Source organism: Limanda limanda, chromosome 17 (genome assembly GCF_963576545.1).
Source record: "Limanda limanda chromosome 17, fLimLim1.1, whole genome shotgun sequence".
NCBI lineage: Eukaryota > Metazoa > Chordata > Actinopteri > Pleuronectiformes > Pleuronectidae > Limanda > Limanda limanda.
In genome coordinates, this window is record NC_083652.1 from 21,858,898 (window position 1) to 21,879,101 (window position 20,204).

The 20,204-nt window shown below is 45.6% G+C and overlaps 2 protein-coding genes across 2 annotated transcripts; one reads left to right on the forward strand and one right to left on the reverse strand.

The window, feature by feature from the left end:
• The first annotated feature begins 382 nt into the window (after positions 1-382).
• LOC133023406 (uncharacterized) lies at positions 383-8,672 on the forward strand. Its single transcript, XM_061090430.1, has 13 exons — positions 383-479; positions 2,888-2,994; positions 3,118-3,157; positions 3,241-3,275; positions 3,424-3,490; positions 5,410-5,462; positions 5,832-5,864; positions 6,745-6,808; positions 6,901-6,968; positions 7,193-7,222; positions 7,395-7,463; positions 7,584-7,669; positions 7,738-8,672. Exons 2-13 carry the CDS (start codon positions 2,895-2,897, stop codon positions 7,792-7,794), a joined length of 702 nt encoding a protein of 233 aa, XP_060946413.1. The 5' UTR covers positions 383-479; positions 2,888-2,894; the 3' UTR covers positions 7,795-8,672.
• A 631-nt stretch (positions 8,673-9,303) lies between these two features.
• atxn2l (ataxin 2-like) lies at positions 9,304-19,326 on the reverse strand. The gene is made up of 23 exons (XM_061089394.1): positions 19,187-19,326; positions 18,324-18,384; positions 18,050-18,106; positions 17,896-17,967; positions 16,753-16,945; positions 15,795-15,913; positions 15,549-15,640; positions 15,100-15,306; positions 14,760-15,007; positions 14,587-14,664; positions 14,266-14,391; positions 14,048-14,119; positions 13,712-13,773; positions 12,866-13,140; positions 12,651-12,720; positions 12,394-12,552; positions 12,237-12,303; positions 11,494-11,663; positions 11,280-11,412; positions 10,428-10,537; positions 9,992-10,141; positions 9,620-9,788; positions 9,304-9,423 (listed from the first exon to the last, which is right to left on the reverse strand). The coding sequence occupies exons 1-23, from the start codon at positions 19,201-19,203 to the stop codon at positions 9,365-9,367; spliced, it is 2,766 nt and encodes a 921-aa protein (XP_060945377.1). The 5' UTR covers positions 19,204-19,326; the 3' UTR covers positions 9,304-9,364.
• Between the last annotated feature and the right edge of the window lie 878 nt (positions 19,327-20,204).

Genomic DNA, 20,204 nt, shown 5'->3' on the forward strand with positions numbered 1-20,204 from the left:
GGCTTTGCCCCCCTCCCCCCTTGTGTCTCTGAATCTTCTCAGAAGAGGAGAGGAGGCGCGGGGTGAGGCGGCGGTGGGGGGGTGCTCGGTGTGGTTTCCTGTGTGCAGGTGGAGGATGCTGCTCTGCTGCAGAAGTGTTTTTGCAGCTTTTGAAACCAGCGAAGCTTCGTCAGCGTCGAGCGACGGAGACGAAGCTTCTTCTGCACTTTGAAGAACTCGTCACACAGAATCTGTTCATTGAAGAAGTTTCACACTCGTCAGGTTCATCTTCAATCAGAATCATGTTCTCAGCTGGTGGTCGCTGACATCACAGCCTCTGTGGCGGGAAAGGGAATGAGGTGATTGGAGGAGAGGAAGGGGAGGAAGGGGAGGAAGAGGAGGAAGAGGAGGAGGAGTGAAGAGAAACTTCAGACATGTCTGACGTTTGGTGACGGTAATGCCTCGTGGACAACGTCTCTGCTGCCGTCGTCCGTACTCAGGTCAGTTTACCTTTACTTCATCCACGACTCTTCCCAGCATGCACCTGGTGGCGACTTTTTGTTTTTATATAGACTTTATACAGTCGTATTCTCACACCGAGGGTTCAGCATCGCGTGCTACAGTCGTTGTCCAGCAGGGGTCTGAGCAAGTTTATAAAGAGGATCAGTGACTGTATATAAAGTTAATCAGTGACTTTATATAAATATTCAGTGACTGTATACGAAGATGATCAGTGACTTTATATCAATATTCAGTGGCTGTATATAAAGAGGGTCAGTGACTGTATACGAAGATGATCAGTGACTTTATATAAAGTTAATCAGTGACTTTATATAAATATTCAGTGACTGTATATAAAGATGATCAGTGACTGTATATAAAGATGATCAGTGACTTTATATAAAGAGGTACAGTAACTTTATATAAAGAGGTTCAGTGACTGTATACAAAGAGGATCACTGACTGTATATAAAGATGATCAATTACTGTATATAAAGAGGCTCAGTGACTTTATATAAAGTTAATCAGTGACTTTATATAAATATTCAGTGACTTTATATAAAGTTAATCAGTGACTTTATATAAATATTCAGTGACTGTATATAAAGATGATCAGTGACTGTATATAAAGATGATCAGTGACTTTATATAAAGAGGTACAGTAACTTTATATAAAGAGGTTCAGTGACTGTATACAAAGAGGATCACTGACTGTATATAAAGATGATCAATTACTGTATATAAAGAGGCTCAGTGACTTTATATAAAGTTAATCAGTGACTTTATATAAATATTCAGTGACTGTATATAAAGAGGATCAGTGACTGTATATAAAGATGATCAGTGACTGTATATAAAGATGATCAGTGACTTTATATAAAGAGGTACAGTAACTTTATATAAAGAGGATCAGTGACTGTATATAAAGATGATCAGTGACTTTATATAAAGAGGTACAGTAACTTTATATAAAGAGGTTCAGTGACTGTATACAAAGAGGATCACTGACTGTATATAAAGATGATCAATTACTGTATATAAAGAGGCTCAGTGACTTTATATAAAGTTAATCAGTGACTTTATATAAATATTCAGTGACTGTATATAAAGAGGATCAGTGACTGTATATAAAGATGATCAGTGACTGTATATAAAGAGGATCAGTGACTGTATATAAAGATGATCAGTGACTTTATATAAAGAGGACCAGTGACTGTATATAAAGATGATCAGTGACTTTATATAAAGATGATCAGTGACTGTATATAAAGAGGTACAGTAACTTTATATAAAGAGGAACAGTGACTGTATATACATGTATTTGGAGCTAAACCTCACAAGATGGCGGCTGTTCACACTGTTGAGTGAGGATCTGATTTTAAGTTTGAAAGTGAAGTTTCCAGATGAATGAAGATATAGAATCTATAACGTGAGTCACTGCAGAGTGAAGTTCTGCTGCAGCTTCGTGTGATGAAGCTCAGTTGAACTCGTTTCCTTCCTGTGACTCACGTCTGTGTTCAGGACGTAGATTCTATCACCCTCTTCTTCTTCTTCTGTTCAAACCTGAAACCAGCAGTTTGTTGCTTAATTTGATCAAAGAACAACTTTAAGATGAGAAACAACAAACACACAACGAGTTGTGTTGTAGTTTCTGTTCAAATCAACATGTTCACCAGTGCTGTCATGCTTATTTTACCCAGAGTGCACTGGGAAAACTGAGCTCTTATATAACTATGATGGAAGCCAGTTTATATAGAAATCTATGACATTTGATTTATATAATATATATATATACTTCTCACTTTATAACGTCAGTAAACATTCAGGAGTTTCTGTCTCAGTCTCTAGTTTCAGCTGATGTTCATTTAGTGAATTATGATCATTAAGAGTCAAACAGACCATAAAGCACGGGATGTGTGTGTGTGTGTGGGGGGGGGGGGATACCACAGAGTGATTGACAGTTAGTACTGTCCAATGGTTGCAGGTGTAGGTGGGCGTGTCCTCCAGCTCTCAGTCAGGCTCCACCCCCTGCTCCTCCATATATGGTTACTTCTGGTTTCAAACACCCAAGATGACTCTGAAGAGGCTTCAGATCAGAACCTCACTAACCACCAGGGGGCGTCACCGGCACGGTTACAGTTGATTCTTGTTTTTACTGAAGCAGCTGAATGTGGATTCTTCCTCCACTGAAACTCGTCCCTGAAATACATCTTCTCCTTCTGTTGTTATAGAAAATCATGGAGCTGCAGAATTGTATTGATTTTTTTAACAGAGAAAGTCGACGAGTCACTGAACACATGAGGAAATAAGTTTAGAGTTTCTAACTGTCGAGGCTTAAACTGTTGAATACTTAACAAAGTATAAATAGTTTTGAATGGACAGAATCAAAGTGTTTTTCTGTCCTCAGGAGAATCATGACTCCCTGGTTCCTCGTGGTTCTGTCGGCTGCTCTGTCCGTCTCCGTCGTGGTTCTGACGCTCGCCTGCGTGAACTGCTGGAGACGACGCCCACTGGGTGAGATCTTTATATACACACATATATAAAGATGTATGTCTTGATATACAGGCCACACGATGAGAGAATGACTCCCTTTATAATCTGTATATAATATAACCAGTGTCTCGTCCCTCTGACCAGTGTCCATCAGACAGACCCACGCCTCAGAGGACTACACGCCGTGAGTCTCCAAGAATTCATGATCATATTTTCACACTTGTATGTGAAGTGAATTTATTAAACAGTTTCCTTTTATTCTCTCAGATCCACTGAGTTCCATGTCAGAGTCAACCACCCAAGTGAGAAAAACCATACAACACACATTTAAATAAGAAGTAAAACATGAACGATGAAATTCTTCTCACTAATAACTTTTGTTTGATGAAAATCACGACAGAACTTGATCTGTTCACGTGTTCAGCTCTCGATGCCTCTCTCTCTTTCCAGTGCAGCCGAGCAGCGACCTGAGCTCCATCCGCTCGGCTCCTCACCTGCTGTCCCCCCCCAGAGTCCTGTGAGTCCCGCCTCCTCACACAGCACATCTGGGGCACATCGGTCCAGTCCGTAGACCGGTGACAAACCAGACGGAGACCGGAGACAAACCAGTCCGTAGACCGGAGACAAACCAGTCAGTAGACCTGAGACAAACCAGTCCGTAGACCGGAGACAAACCAGTCCGTAGACCGGAGACAAACCAGTCCGTAGACAGGAGACAAACCAGTCCGTAGACCGGAGACAAACCAGTCCGTAGACCGGAGACAAACCAGTCCGTAGACCTGAGACAAACCAGTCCGTAGACCGGAGATAAACCAGTCCGTAGACCTGAGACAAACCAGTCCGTAGACCTGAGACAAACCAGTCCGTAGACCGGAGACAAACCAGTCAGTAGACCTGAGACAAACCAGTCCGTAGACCGGAGACAAACCAGTCAGTAGACCGGAGACAAACCAGTCCGTAGACCGGAGACAAACCAGTCCGTAGACAGGAGACAAACCAGTCCGTAGACCGGAGACAAACCAGTCCGTAGACCGGAGACAAACCAGTCCGTAGACCTGAGACAAACCAGTCCGTAGACCGGAGATAAACCAGTCCGTAGACCTGAGACAAACCAGTCCGTAGACCTGAGACAAACCAGTCCGTAGACCTGAGACAAACCAGTCCGTAGACCGGAGACAAACCAGTCCGTAGACCGGAGACAAACCAGTCCGTAGACCTGAGACAAACCAGTCCGTAGACCTGAGACAAACCAGTCCGTAGACCGGAGACAAACCAGTCCGTAGACCGGAGACAAACCAGTCGGTAGACCGGAGACAAACCAGTCCGTAGACCGGAGACAAACCAGTCCGTAGACAGGAGATAAACCAGTCCGTAGACAGGAGATAAACCAGTCCGTAGACAGGAGACAAACCAGTCCGTAGACCGGAGACAAACCAGTCCGTAGACCGGAGACAAACCAGTCCGTAGACCTGAGACAAACCAGTCCGTAGACCGGAGATAAACCAGTCCGTAGACCTGAGACAAACCAGTCCGTAGACCTGAGACAAACCAGTCCGTAGACCTGAGACAAACCAGTCAGTAGACCTGAGACAAACCAGTCCGTAGACCTGAGACAAACCAGTCCGTAGACCTGAGACAAACCAGTCCGTAGACCGGAGACAAACCAGTCCGTAGACCGGAGACAAACCAGTCCGTAGACCGGAGACAAACCAGTCCGTAGACCGGAGATAAACCAGTCCGTAGATCGGAGACAAACCAGTCGGTAGACCGGAGATAAACCAGTCCGTAGACCGGAGACAAACCAGTCCGTAGACAGGAGATAAACCAGTCCGTAGACAGGAGATAAACCAGTCCGTAGACCGGAGACAAACCAGTCCGTAGACCGGAGACAAACCAGTCCGTAGATCGGAGACAAACCAGTCGGTAGACCGGAGATAAACCAGTCCGTAGACAGGAGATAAACCAGTCCGTAGACCGGAGACAAACCAGTTTGAGACCGGAGACAAACCAGTCCGTAGACAGGAGATAAACCAGTCCGTAGACAGGAGACAAACCAGTTTGAGACCGGAGACAAACCAGTCCGTAGACAGGAGACAAACCAGTCCGTAGACCGGAGACAAACCAGTCCGTAGACCGGAGACAAAACAGTCCGTAGACCGGAGACAAACCAGTCCGTAGACAGGAGATAAACCAGTCAGTAGACCGGAGATAGACTAGTCCGTACGGAGATAAACCAGTCAGAGAAAAACAGGGAGAATCTCTGGAGTTTTTCAGCTTCTTTTGAATGATAATAAGAAGTTGCTCACAGCATCAAACCAAGGTTTCTCAATGTTTTACATCTATAATGTAATACATAACCCTAATACATGTGTTATAATGGGTTCAATGAAGATGGTTTCTGAGATGAAAACAGTTTGTCTTGTTTAATCTGCTCAGCTCATCTTCAGATGGAACTCAGCGTCACCGATCCTTCACTCCAACAGACACTGGTGAGATTCTCCTTCGTTAAGTAAAGTCAGGATTAATAAATCCTGTTAGTCAGGAAGTTATCTTCCATCTGTTCTTAATTCAAATGTCAACAAGAGGAGAGTGTTCCTCCACAGAGGCTGAGCATCCCACATGTTTGTTCTCGTGGTAGAAATAACCTCCGATCATCTAAATCATGTATTTGTCATAAAACATAAACTGTGAAATCAAGATCTTTGATTTCTTAAAAAGAAAACATGATGTTTAAAAAAGAGAAAGAAGAGCTTAGATCCAGCTTGTTAGCTATGAGCTGATCCTTCACTTCACTGATTGTTAAGCTTTTGTGTAAAACTCTTTGAAACTCCTAAAGCGCCGCTTCCTCCTTCCCACAGGAAGTAACCCCAGTTATGAGAATCCAGAAGACGGTAAAAACACGTTTCTTTCACTTTCACATTGATTTTCAGATTGACACATAAACCAGAACGTTCTATCACTTTGAGCTGCTGATCTTGGTGGGTTGATTGACTGCTTGGTTGACTGGTTGGTTGGTTGACTGGTTGGTTGACTGGTTGGTTGACTGGTTGGTTGACTGGTTGGTTGGTTGACTGGTTGGTTGATTGATTGATTGACTGGTTGGTTGATTGATTGACTGGTGGGTTGGTTGGTTGGCTGACTGGTTGGTTGGTTGGTTGGTTGTTTGGTTGACTGTTTGGTTGACTGGTTGGTTGGTTGATTGTTTGGTTGGTTGACTGGTTGGTTGACTGGTTGGTTGACTGGTTGGTTGACTGGTTGGTTGATTGACTGGTTGGTTGGTTGGTTGATTGACTGGTTGGTTGGTTGACTGGTTGATTGATTGATTGATTGACTGGTTGGTTGGTTGGTTGATTGATTGACTGGTTGGTTGGTTGGTTGGTTGGTTGGTTGGTTGGTTGGTTGGTTGGTTGGTTGGCTGACTGGTTGGTTGGTTGGTTGACTGGTTGGTTGGTTGATTGATTGACTGGTTGGTTGGTTGGTTGGTTGGTTGGTTGGTTGGTTGGTTGGTTGGTTGGTTGATTGATTGATTGATTGATTGATTGACTGGTTGGTTGGTTGGTTGGTTGGTTGGTTGGTTGGCTGACTGGTTGGTTGGTTGGTTGGTTTACTGGTTGGTTGGTTGATTGATTGACTGGTTGGTTGGTTGGTTGGTTGGTTGATTGATTGGTTGGTTGGTTGGTTGGTTGGTTGATTGAAAGAACTCAAAGTGAGTGACTGTGTAGTTCAGTGTGAATTGTTGGATGGTGGCTGAGCTGCGTTTGTTTCTGACAGGACCTGATTATGTGAACCCTGATCCAAACCTTCCTGACAGTGATGTAGAAGATCCAGGCTACATGTAGGTGGACTCCTTCCAGCTGGTTTCTGGTCTTTAATTAAATTATTCACAGAATCGAATCCTCATCATCTTCTCCTCTTCTTCCTCTGCAGCATCGTGATCCCCGGCTGTGACGCGCTCGCTTCGTCCAATCAGAGCCGAGCCTCGACGCCCAGTTCAGGTTGGGTTTGAAAACAGTGACACAGGTTCAGAAAGCTCCTGGTGAAGCTTCCTCTTTAGTTAATGAGCTGTTTCATCTTGTTCTTCATCTGGAGACTCACACACTCACAGAATCCTATCGTTCTCGGTTCCTCTGAGAAATGTGTGACTTCATGATAAAGAGAGAAATGTAAACGACGTCTCCATGACGATCTGACTGATCAGCTGTTTGTTTTTTATCCTCAGACGTTCGACACGATTACGTGAACCTCGGAGGTGACGATTTATTTTCTGATTCTAAAGGACAATTCAGTAATTTTGTACTATGATGATTTCATAACTGCAACTGTCTCTTCCTCTAAAATGTACTAAGATAGGATTAGTGATTAATTAGATGTTTAATCATCTAAACTCATTTCAACAATGTTCCTGTGAATTCACATCGAAGAAGAAGAACAAGAACAAGAAGAGGAACCAGACCAAGATTACCTGAATGTGGATCCTCAGCTCTCTCAGAGTGAGTTAGAGATCCGTCTGTCTCAGCTGCTTGGAGCTGACCTTCAGCTCCAGTTAAACTGTGAGAAGCAGATCATCACGACGCTGGAGATCTGAAGTGTGTTTTCATGTCGGTCCTCAGAAGCAGCAGCAGAGTCGTCGGGTCTCAGCAACAGCGACACCGACACCGACACCGACGATGAAGGAAACTACGTCAACCAGCCTCCGGTCAGTTTGATCAGATGGAGTTTCTCATCCTGAGGAAGCAGCTGTTCACTCTCTCTTCTTCCTTCCAGATGATCCATTCACCTCAGAGCCTGATGGGACGCAGACTGACGGACAGAAACCAGTGATCACAGACCAGTGACCACAGACCAGTGACCACAGACCAGTGATCACAGACCAGTGACCACAGACCAGTGACCACAGACCAGTGATCACAGACCAGTGATCACAGACCAGTGATCACAGACCAGTGATCACAGTGAGATTCGTCAACACCACGTTTCCTCGATGATGTTTAAACCACTGACAACAGAACCTGTGGATGAAACTAGTTTTCGGACTCACTCACTGAACTCCTCTCCAGTTTAAATGTCTAAGATTTTCCTTAAAGTTCCAGTAAAAGTTTCCTTCAAATCAAAACAGCTGCACAAAGTAAGTTTCCTCCGAAGCTTTCTCTTTAGAATTTAAATTTTGATATTCAATCACTTAAAAGTCAATTAAACGTTAGTAAATGAAGACTGACAATATGAGTCGCCCCCTGGTGGCTGGCTGTATTAGAGTTCATGAACCCCTCTTCCTCCATGTTAGCAGATGGGATTTGGACCAAAGTAAAAGTCGATGTTTTTTGTTTGTTAGTGTTATTTGATATAAACATTTTTATATTTCTTTAAAGATTTCAACATTTCTTCCTTTTCTTCTATTCATCTTTTAGTTTGTTGCCGTCAATGTCTGTTTCTCCTCCACTAAGGGAAACTTCTGTACCAGTTCCACCAGTGAAGAAGAGTTTTCTTTCTTTTACCGGAGGTTTAGAGGAACTGACGTGTTTCACTGACTTTACTGACAAATCCTGAGAATGTCTTAATATACAATGATTTTTCATACGTGTATTTATGTTGTAAACATGTTTTCCGTGGATATGGAATTCAACTGTGACATACAAATGTAACTACAAGTCAATTAAACCTTAAACCAAACTTTAAAATCGATTAGAATCCATTTCTCTGATCTTTTCACTCGTCGATATCAATTCAACTGTTGCACAACTGGAAATAAAGATGGACGACATGATGGCCGCCAAAACATCTGGATCGCCCCCTGGTGTCTGGCTGCAGTATGGAGTATAAACCTCCTCCGTGTTAACAGATGGACCAAACTAAAAAGTCAAAGTAGACGTTAAATAAAGTTTGTAGAAATAGATTCTCTCATTTCAGGTCGTTCTTCTCTCTCTGATGTTTGTTCAAGTTTCTGATCAGTTTGGTTTTAATCAGTTATTTGATGATATAAAAACAGGCTGAGACTGACTCCTGATTGGTCGATTGCACAGACTCCAAATTACATTATCACCACAACATGGCAGCGTTCATATCTCAGATATTTCGTTTTTGGTCGTGATACAAATGTTGTAAATTGAATCAAAGTTTTTTTTTGCAGTGGTTTTATTATTATTGAACTGGTTTCGTCTGTAAAAGGTCAGAAGAGGGACGGGGAGGAAAAAACAATGTTTCCAAAAAAGTTCCACCAGTTAGTGTCTTCGCTCCAGCTTCACGTCCTCGTGTGGAAACTGTCTGTTCTTGTGTTTAGAATCTGTCAGCGTGTCTAAAACATACGGTTAAAACAGGGTTATTAGATGTGGTGGGTGGGAATGTTGTGAGCTGCTCGGGCGCCATCGCTCCTGAATCCAGATGTGACGAGGACAGTTCAGTTGGTGGAGGGATGAAAGGACAGCTGCTGGGTCGGGTGAGCCTGGAGCTGAAGAGCTGAGACACAACACACACACACACCAGGGGTCAGCATTTCATATCAAGTCTGTTATTCACTTAACAAAACATCTTAACGACACCGGCTAATGTTCCCCTCCGTTCCCAGTCTTTATGCTAAGCTAATTTTCTCTCATGATGGATTTCTACCGTTAAGAGTTTAAACTTTGTTGTGGGCGCAGAGTGTGTGTTTCACCTTGGGCGGGTCCGATGTAGAAGTGTTGTGGCGCCCCCTGTTGGGTGGGCGGGCCGTGTTGGGGGTTGGGGCTGTTGCCCTGCTGGGGGGGCGCGTAGTGTAGCATGAGGGGCGGGGGGCCGTGGCCGGCAGAGTGGTGGGGTCCCGACATGCCTCCGGTGACGTGAGCCTGTGAGCGACAAACACGACAACAGCTTTTACATGTTCACTGATTTCTCCGCTTCCTGAGTCGTCTTCTCAAAGCTCCTGAGTGTTGAAGCAGCTGATGCTCTTCAGCGCGGGAGGTTCGGTGCAGTTTGGTTTAACCTCCGACCTTCTGCTTTCATCACTTTGTCTGTAAAACCAAACCTGAGACAAACCCCCTGAACCGACCTGAGTGAGCTGGCCCATGGGGGGGAAGCCGTGGCCCGGGAGGCTGAAGCTCTGCATGGCGTAGGAGGCCTGGGGGGGGGTGTGGCCCTGCGGCGCCGCCAGACCTGCAGAGTGGAACATGGACTGAGGCTGAGGGCCCCCCCCGAGACCCTGAGAGGAGACAAGCACAACCGGGGTCAGATATCCTCCTAAAAATATCACTCATCAACCTTTTCTTTGTTTTTATTACGGAGCTCTGACAATAAAAAGCATTTATAAAATCGTATTAAATTGAATCATTGAAAAAACTTTGTCTTGATCTCATTTTACAGTTGAATAAACAGCAGCTTCATCAAGTCTGCGTCTGAATTAGAACAGATGAGCATTCATGTTCATATTTTATTTAAGTTTGATATAGTTGGTTGAATTTGTGTTGATGTGTAACCGTGGCACCTACGTGAGAGAGGCCTGGACTGGGAGACGAGTGCTGGGGCTGATTCCCGGTGGGGGTGCTGGAGGGCTGGGGGCGGAGCATGGAGCTCGAGTGGTGAGAGAACGACTGAGGAGCTGAACACCAAGAGAGAGAGATAGAAATTCATTTTTAGTTATTAAATGAACCCGAGCCATCGTTCCTGGCTCGTTGGCGGCCCCTGCTGGACACAGCACAGAACAGCAGCCCCGTGCGTGACCCACTTCTATTTACTTTTCACATTAATGACTTTGTCTGAAACAGTAAATATTTCCTTTTTGAAAACGTTTTCCTGTTAAACCTCAAACGATTCAATTTATTGTTCTTTATCTGTCGATTAATCATGAAATCATCCAGTTCTAATCTGAACAAAAGCTTCTCAAGTTTCTGTTAATCACGTTTTCAGAGGATCAGTGAAATGATTTCGATCGGGAACTGAAGTCTGATCCGGTTATTCATAATTTACTCGTCATTTATCTGAGATTTATCCTCCCAGCTCCTCATAAACACTTTATCACACATTAATTCATGGAACTGTACAAAGGTCAAAGAAGGAATCTGCAGGTTTATTAAATATTCAGATGGAGGTTCAGTCTTCACAGCTTGTTATGATTCTGGTTTCCAGTGAACTTGGTGGAAGATGTGATCTGAATGTTTTTTTTATTCATAAATCTAGATGAAAAAAAAATCCAGACATGTTTAGAGAATTTGTGCAAAAAATTAAAATCTGAATATATCGGATTTAAATGTATTTTCATCTTCATTAAGTTAATTAGATTCTTAATAAAACTAACTCGTCCAAACCCAGATATGTGATAGGATCCCCCCCCCCCTGCTTACCGTACAGGGCCTGCTGTGGCCCCTGCTGGCCCTCGGCCTGGCCGGGGAACTGGGGGCCGGGGCCCATCTGCTGCGGAGCGCCCCCCCCCTGCAGCATCCGAGCGCCCCCCCCCTGCAGCATCGAGTAAACCGTCTGGAAGTTCCAAGAACAGAGATTCATTTTGAATTCAAGTCAAAGCTTTGAGGATGGACTCGGAGCAGGAAGGTGCAGTACCTGTCCGTGGTGGTAGGGGGCCATGGCCTGGATCACCTGACCGTACTGCAGGTAGGACAGCGGGTACGGAGACGCCACCAGGGGGGGGCCGGCTGCCGAGGCCGCCGCCGACATCAGGGAGGAGGCGGCGGAGGCGTGGTGGTCCGGACGGGGGGGGCCCACCAGCGGAGCTGAAACCGTTCCACCAGGACCGTTAGAAGCAGGTGGACACCATGAGGCTCCGGGAGTTTAATGTATTAATGCAACATATTAAATAATGATTTATTACTGATGGTGATTCTGTTTTGATTCCAGATTCAGTGAATTAGTCTTTAAAACTGTGTGTGTGTGTGTGTGTGTGTTGGTGTGTGAGTGTGTGTTGGTGTGTGAGTGTGTGTTGGTGTGTGAGTGTGTGTTGGTGTGTGTGTGCGTGTGTGTGTGTGTGTGTGTGTGTGTGTGATTGAGTGAGTGAGTGAGTGAGTGAGTGAGTGAGTGAGTGAGTTAGTGAGTGAGTGTGTGTGTGTGTGTGAGTGTGTGTGTAACTGTGTGTGTGTGTGTGTATATGCTTGTGTGTGTATATGCTTGTGTGTGTGTGTGAGTGTGTGTGAGTGTGTGTGACTGTGTGTGTGTGTGACTGTGTGTGTGTGTGTATGTGAGTGAGTGAGTGTGTGTGTGAGAGTGTGTGTGAGTGTGACTGTGTGTGTGTATGTATGTGAGTGAGTGAGTGAGTGTGTGTGTGGGTGTGTGTGTGTGTGTGTGTGTACCTTTGGGTCTGGGGTACTTCCCCTGGTTCACAGCTGACATGGTGTACTGATACATCGGGGGAGGAGCCTGAGGAAACAGGAAGAGGTGTCTCAGGTGCGATGTCTCTCAGGACAGACGTTACTAACGAGTGTCTCACAGAGCTGAAGTGATGCCCACCTGGAGGGAGTGGCCTTGGATGGTGATGGGGGACATGTAGGACAGGTAGTGCCCGGGGGGGCTGCTGTAGAGGGCGCACCCCCCCTGTGGTCCCGGGGAAGGCAGCAGCACCGAGGGGCTGGGGGGCGTCGGCCGAGGAGTGGGCGTCGTCGCAGGTTTCTGTCGCAAAAATCAAATCTGTTTGTTTCAAACTGTGGAAACGACTGAAACGTTTGATTCTGTCACAAACAAGTGAACTTCGTGAGTTAGTTTCTAACCGTCGCTGAGTTTCCTTTGATCGGGAGAAACTCTTTCGCGTTCGGGTTCAGTGTCGAGTTTTTCACTTGTCTGCAAGAAAAACAACATTCAGCTACAAACAGATCAATGAAAGAAATTAAATATATCTCATGATTCAGCTGTAGAGTTCCTTGGCTGAACCTACAAGTGCCGTTATAAACCTTTGGCCACTAGGGGGCGACGTGTGGTTACTCACACTGCAGCCGTCTCTGCTGGTTCACTGCTGTCCTCAGCGCTGCGGGGGGGCGGCAGGGCCCCCCCGACCTGCGGCCCCTCGGGCCCCGAGGCCTGGGGGCCGGGCAGAAGGTTCAGAGCAGCGGTGTTGGGGGGGGCTGCCTCTGTGGTGGGGGGGGCGACAGGCTTCGGTGGAGCCGGGGAGGATGAAGAGGAAGAGGAGGAGGAGGGTGAGGAGGAGGAGGAGGGGGAGGAGGAAGGGGGGGGCGGGGCTGAGCAGGAGAAGCTCGGCTGCAGCTGAGACACAAGAGAACAAACACAAGATGAAGAACCGCCCACAGGGACACGCCCTCGACCAATCAGGAGCCAGCGTCAGATGTTAAACCCTCAGAACCATAGATATCATATATAAAGACTAGATGTCTCGTCTGCGTTGCCGGCCAACGGAGACGAACGTCCGCACATGGCGGCCATCTTGCTAGGGGGCAGCTCGCTCACCGATAACATTGTGTTGGTAAATAACCATAACTTGCTCAATTTTCAACCGATTTTTAAACGGTTTGGTTTGTTATAAACGTCAGAGATGTAGATATGACACTGCATACTTATGAATAATTATGTTATTTTCTAAAAAAATGAATAATTTATGCAGTGTCATAACTACATCTCTGACGTTTATAACAAACCAGATCGTTTAAAAATCTGTTGAAAATTGAGCAAGTTATGGTTATTTACCAACACAATGTTATGGGTGAGCGAGCTGCCCCCTAGCAAGATGGCCGCCATGTGCAGACGTCAGGCTCCGTCGAACGAGACATCTAGCCTTTATATAAAAAAATCCATGCACAGCACCCCCCCCCCCTCTTACCCGGAACTCCTTCCCGAACTTGCGCAGCTCGTCCAGCTGAGACCTCTGCTGAACCGTGTGAGCTGTGAGGAAGAGGAAGAGGAGGAAGAGGAGGAAGAGGAGGAAGAGGAGGAAGAGGAGGAAGAGGAGGAGGAGGAGGAAGAGGAGGAAGAGGAGGAAGAGAAGGAAGAGGAGGAAGAGGAGGAGGAGGAGAAAGAGGAGGAAGAGGAGGAAGAGGAGGAAGAGGAGGGAGAGGAGGAAGAGGAAGAAGAGAAGGAAGAGGAGGAAGAGGAGTTCTGAAACATGCGTCTCTTTCATTTGACAGAACTTCAGATGTTTCTCTCGTGACGGTTTTACCTTTGCTGCTCTTCACTTCCTGTGGCGCCGACAGACTCTCCGCTCGCTCTTTAGCGGCGAGGATCTCGTTCACTATGGACGACAGAGAAGAATCTGCATTTACTGAACGTCGCCATGGAAACCGTCAATCAAAACATTTCCATCGTTTAATAAAGTACAAACAGTCAATGTGAATGATTGTTTCTTTACAAACTGAAATAACAACGTGAACGTCTCACCATCTACGGGGAAGAGAGGGGTGGGGTCGGAGGGCTTGGTGGCGGGGGAGGGGGAGGAGTCCAGGTAGGCGGGGACAGTCAGGGGGAGGTCCTGGGGAGGAGCCTCTGGTTTTGGAGGACGAGTCACTTGGAAACAAGAGAGAGAGCAGGAAGTGATGTCATCATGTGACCAAACACACAGAAGAACAGCCTGACACATGAGGAATGGTGTGTGTGTGTGTGTGTGCATGTGTGTGTGTATGCGTGTGTCTGTGTGTGTGTATGTGTGTGTGTGTGTGTGTATGTGTGTGTGTGTGCATGTGTGTGTGTGTCTGTGTGTACCTGCAGGAGAGGACTGGCAGTTCAGCGGTCGCAGGTTCCTCTGAAGTCTCTGGGATTTTGGGGAAGTTCTCAACGCAACTGAAGAAGAGAGACGAGCCGTCAGGACAGATACACACACACACACACACACACAAGTACACAGGCAGACACACACTCACACACACACACCATACCTCCATTGACAGAGGAGCGGCTGGTGTGGGCCAGCGCCTGCGGGTGAGAGAGGGAGTGAGGGAGGATGTGATTGGTGCAGGGCGGGCTGCCGGCTGCAGGTGGGCTGCTCTGCGAGGGGTGAGAGGAGGAGGGGCCGGGTGGGGGGTGCCTGGAGGAGCTCGGTGCTGCCGATTGGCCGGAGCCTCCGGGCCGCACGCCGCCGGCGGACGGGCCGCTGTCTCTGGCCCTGGGAACGTATTTACCATCCCTGGACACAAGATGGAGGAGAGGAATCCTTCAGCTGATTGGATGCAGTTCAGTTCTCAGCTCCTCGTCGCCCTCTGCTGGTGAAGCTCTTACCTGACGCTGGAGGAGAACCCCTCTCTCGCCCGCTCCTCCCTCTCTCGAACCACCGAGCTGTACTTCTCCTCCTCGCTCCGCCCCTCGTCGTTCTCTAGAGAAACGCGCTGGCGGTACTGCACGCCGCCCTCGATCTCGCTCGCCAGCCGGGACGCTCGCGCCTCCCGCTGCCGGTAGACCTCAGAGCTCCCCCTCTCCAGAGGCATGCTGGGAAGGGTCAGCACAGGCAGGGCGTCAGGTTGGGACTCATTTCACTTACACATTAAGTTTCATTTAATCTTGATCCTAAATCAGCAGATTCCCTTTAATTACTTTATTTCTTTCAACCTAAACTTAAAGTCCCAGTGAACCGACATGACAGCAGCTGTGGTTTCTGTCCAACAGAGGAACTGGAAGAACAGGAGAGTCGGGGGGGAAAGGTCATTGAACATCGGGGGGGTGTTACTCACGTGTACATGGAGAGGCTGGAGTCGTACGTGGACTTGATGCCGTACGCCTCCTCGTTGAGTCTGAACATCTCGCTGGCGTCCCAGCCGTTGGACTGACGAGAAAAACGTGAACACACAAACAGCAAAGTTTGCACTTTAAGTGTCATTTGTGGGTTCAGACAAACTTAACTTATTTTGTAATGTATGCGACCTGTGTATGTTTGCGTGTGTGTGTGTTTGTTTGTTAGTGTTTGTGTATTTCCTCACGTTGTCCGACTCCAGCTCGAAGTTTTCTCCATTCCCTCCTCCGTCCCACCTCTGCAGAACCTTCTCCCTGTGGTCCCCGTTCACCCGCGACGAGCTGATGGACGAGTCAGTGAATGTGTCTGTACACAAACACACAGAATAAAATCAACACACACAGACACACATTAAATCAACACTATCTACACCGGTATACAGCCATTCTCCTATCTACAAGACAAATTCCTTTTACCCCAAAGTGATATGTTCCGGTATTTTTCAGATAAGAAATTACATTACAAACCATACAGATTGTAATATAATCAAAAATGCTCCAACGAACATGGAAATATACTTTATTTATATAACTTAACATCACTTACCCAGTAAAAAGCATGTTTCCCATATATACAGAAATCTGTTACTGGATACATCAGACAACGCTTTTTATATTAAAAACAAATGGGAGCTGGAGTTAAATATTATAATTGAGGATGAGGAGTGGGAAACAATGTGCATTGGATGTCATAAAGATGTCATACGTAATTTACCGGAGCAAACAGCGGAGAAGTTCTTGAGGATGGATGACATTAACTTAATAATTGAAGTGGAGAAGTACAGTGAGCTGTATGATCCTCATACGAGACAAAAATACAATCGTTGGGACGCTGTTGCAGTTAATGTTGGAGCAACAAGTAAATATATGCTTGAAAAAAATTATTAAATGATGTTTTTACTGTAGGCTGATAACAGCAAAAGTATGTGATATTATTAGCGCGGTGGCGTCCGGTGTGAACCCGGCGTCAGAGACAGAGTGAGTCACCGTGTGGCGCTGCAGGGGGCGCTGTTGCTCAGTAACAGTTACACTCTGCTCTCGTGTGTTGACAGTAAACATCGTGTGTTATCTTCAGGTTTAACGTGAGTTCCAGTTTTTCTCTTTCGACGCCGACACAAAGCGTTTGGTCCCTCTGGGTCTGTTTACCTCTGACAGCAAAGTTCAGATCCACGTCTCTGCAGGTCATGGTCACCAGGTCGCTCGGGCTGAAGATCATCGTGTCGGTGATCTCCTCGATTTTGGGTGCAGAGGACGGAGCTCCTCCCCCTCCTCCCTCCTCCCCTCCCCCTCCTCCATCTCCGTCGCTGCACTTGTGCACGGCGTCCACAGCCAGCTCGCACTATGGGAGGAGGAGCACACACAGATGAGATAGATAGATAGATAGATAGATAGATAGATAGATAGATAGATAGATAGATAGATAGATAGATAGATAGATAGATAGATAGATAGATAGATAGATAGATAGATAGATAGATAGATAGATAGATAGATAGATAGATAGATAGATAGATAGATAGATAGATAGATAGATAGATTACTTTATTCATCCCCGAAGGGAAATTAAGTCGTCATAGCAACCGGTATATTTGAATACAATAAAATACAATACAATAGAATAAAATAAAAAATATTGAGGTAGAAAGAATAAAAACAGAAACACAAGATAAATAGGTAGATAAGGTTCAGTGGCAAGATGATGGTAATAGTACTGATGATGTGATGGTAATGTTATTGTTAGACAGTATATAAAAATAGTACAATATATATAGTATATAATATAACATAATATATATTTATATATGATAGTAATTATACCAATATAATAGCAGTATATAGTAATAATGGCAGCAACAGTAAATATAATAGTAATAGTAATATAATGATAATAATTATAACATGTACACATGTATAAATATGTGTATATAGACTTATGAATACAAAGACTATACAGAGAGTATGATACAATATATGATATATAGTAGAGGTATGAATATAAGTATTTGACTATACAATATAGGTAATATAATATACTATGAGTGTAAGAATATGTAGACGGAGTGAGCAAAAGACAATATTATTGTATAAAATGATATATAATATCAATATGGTTTATATGAACACATATCACATATGATGTGAAGTAAGTGTATATGGAGCCGAGTGTTGTACAGGGTCCACAGTGCAAGGAGACAGGTTTAGTGCAGTTCTATGATGGAGGCTCTGACAGAGGGGGAGGAGTTGTCAGAGGGAAGCGACCACGTGAGGAGGTGCGGTGGGTGTGTTTACCTGTGAGCTCAACGTCTTGAAGATTCCCTCGTACACGGCGCCGTTCTTCACCCGCACGTCGCAGGTGGAGCCCTGTGACCAGCAGGAGGCAAGCGTGAGAACTCAACATCAACCTGCCTGACGGCGAGCGAGTTGGGGGGGGGGGGCTACTCACCACGACGGCCGTGAGGAAGTGAAGCATGCGGGCGTTGTTGTAAACACCTTCAAACACCTGGAGACAGAAGACGCACACGTCCCAAATCATCATTTATGTTATTGTCGATTTAAAGATCTGGTGTTGATGAGTGGGATTAGATGCAGCTCGGTTGGATTTGAGAGACTCTACTGATGTTCTAATGAAGATCTGCTTCTCATTATTCTCCTTGACAACAACAACAACAACAAAACAAGCCCTGTCATGTGATCAGCTGCTCAGAGGCTCTACTCACCAGGCTGCTGCTGACGGGAGGAGACTGAGTCTGTGCCGGTGGTTTCATCGTGTTTCTCGTCCTGCAGGAGGTGAACACATGATGATACTAATTATAATAATAATGATTATAATGATATCTATATTTACCCAGCTCTTCTTACATAGTTACAAAGTGCTCCACAACAGATTAATAACAAAAACCCTCAACATGTGACAGACGACTCGTTTCTACAACTGTCCCAGAAAGCAGGTGCAATAGTTTCTATTATATCTATATCTAACATCGGTGCTAATGTTCCTCATTGATAAAAACCCGTTTAGGAACAAAACGATCCAGCGGTGAAAGCAGGCTTCATGCACACAGACAGGTCTCCAGCAGGGGGCGCAGTTTCTCTGTTTGTGTCACTGGAGCCAAGAACAACATTTCAGTTTAGTTTAATTTAACTGGAGACAATCTCTGAGACTTCCGGGTTCGAACATTCACAACGAGCCCGTGAACAGCTGCTGAGCTCAGTGATGTCAGCTGAAGCTACAAGCTACAAGCTAAAGCTTCTCAGAGAACAATAACAACCAGGCTGACACTGACTGAGCTAACAGGCTAACGGCTAACAGGACAGTCTCCTCTCTGTGTCTGTGTGTGTGTCTGTCTGTGTGTGTGTGTGTGTCTGTGTGTCTGTCTGTGTGTCTGTCTGTGTGTGTGTGTCTGTGTGGGTCTGTCTCTGTCTGTCTGTGTCCCTGTCTGTCTCTGCGGCTTCTGTCCAACACTCCCTCAGAGGATGAGCACTAGCAGCTAGCTAGCGGAGCTAACGTTAGCTCAGACGAACGCAGCGCCCCGCTGGTCCGCACGGTGACGTCACAAGGCGGGGACAGGTGGGCTCGTACTGTTTGCTCATGGGCATCCCGGTGGTTCCGTTGATCCGGTGAATCCCGTTAATCCGGTGAAGCGGCCCGGGAGAGGTTCGAGGCCGAAGCAGACGAGCCGTCCGCTGCACCACAACAACAAAACACGGCGCCGGGTGCGTTCGATCCGAGCCAGCGCTGCTGCCGCCGGGGCGCGGGGCGGCTCCACTCCTCACTCCACCCACAGAAAACCATCAAGTCATCAAATCAGATGTTTCATCATTTTCACCGTTAGAGGCTTCACGGGCGATGACGTCATAATTTACCGTGATGCACCTCGCCAGGAAGACATAAATGTTTTCAATAACAGCAGTGACGTCACCGGGCTGAGCCGGTGAACATAACAAGCACACTAAACCTCAAACCCCGCCCACCGATCTTATGTACACTCTGATTGGACGAGATACAAGTCACTCACTTCGCACCTTCTCTGTCATTGGCTGATAAAACGTCACCTTTTTAGCTTCATTTGCTTATATTTAATACAATTATTACTTCTGCTTTCTGCTCATCCTCTGAGATGTATTTAAATATATTTAGTATATTTTGAGAAAGTGTATTTTTTGTAATTATTTTTTTCTTAATAAATGTCAAATTAAATCAAATACATTAAAATTATTTATATTTCAAAAATATCAAAATTAATTTTACTCAATTAAAATGCTTATATTTCAACAAGAAACAAACTTTCTTTTCCCTATTTTTAAAAATTACATTTCGCAATAATTCGCATTTTCACTTTTCTTTATTAAATTCAAATATAAGTTATCAATATCATATTGGCACTAAATACTTTTTGATGAAATAATGTACTTTACAGAGAAAAACGAGCTGAGGATTGACAGCTCAGACGTCTCCTGATTATTCAAGTGTGTGGGCGGGACCTTGATGCCACGCCTCCACTGCCGCTCACTCTAAGTCTAAATGACGTCATCAGCACAAGATGGCAGCGCTTGTATCAGATATATTTTGGCTTCCTTCAGAAAGTGGGAGGAGACGA

Excerpts from the sequence above, each read along its gene's own strand:
- LOC133023406 (XM_061090430.1), top strand. The coding sequence starts at position 2,895 with ATGACTCCCTGGTTCCTCGTGGTTCTGTCGGCTGCTCTGTCCGTCTCC. Across the intron at positions 3,491-5,409 it reads CTGTCCCCCCCCAGAGTCCT|CTCATCTTCAGATGGAACTC; the intron begins GTGAGTCCCGCC and ends TAATCTGCTCAG. Across the intron at positions 5,463-5,831 it reads CTTCACTCCAACAGACACTG|GAAGTAACCCCAGTTATGAG; the intron begins GTGAGATTCTCC and ends TCCTTCCCACAG.
- atxn2l (XM_061089394.1), bottom strand. Across the intron at positions 15,914-16,752 it reads TCTGAACTTTGCTGTCAGAG|ACACATTCACTGACTCGTCC; the intron begins GTAAACAGACCC and ends GTTTGTGTACAG. Across the intron at positions 10,538-11,279 it reads GCCACAGCAGGCCCTGTACG|CTCCTCAGTCGTTCTCTCAC; the intron begins GTAAGCAGGGGG and ends CTTGGTGTTCAG.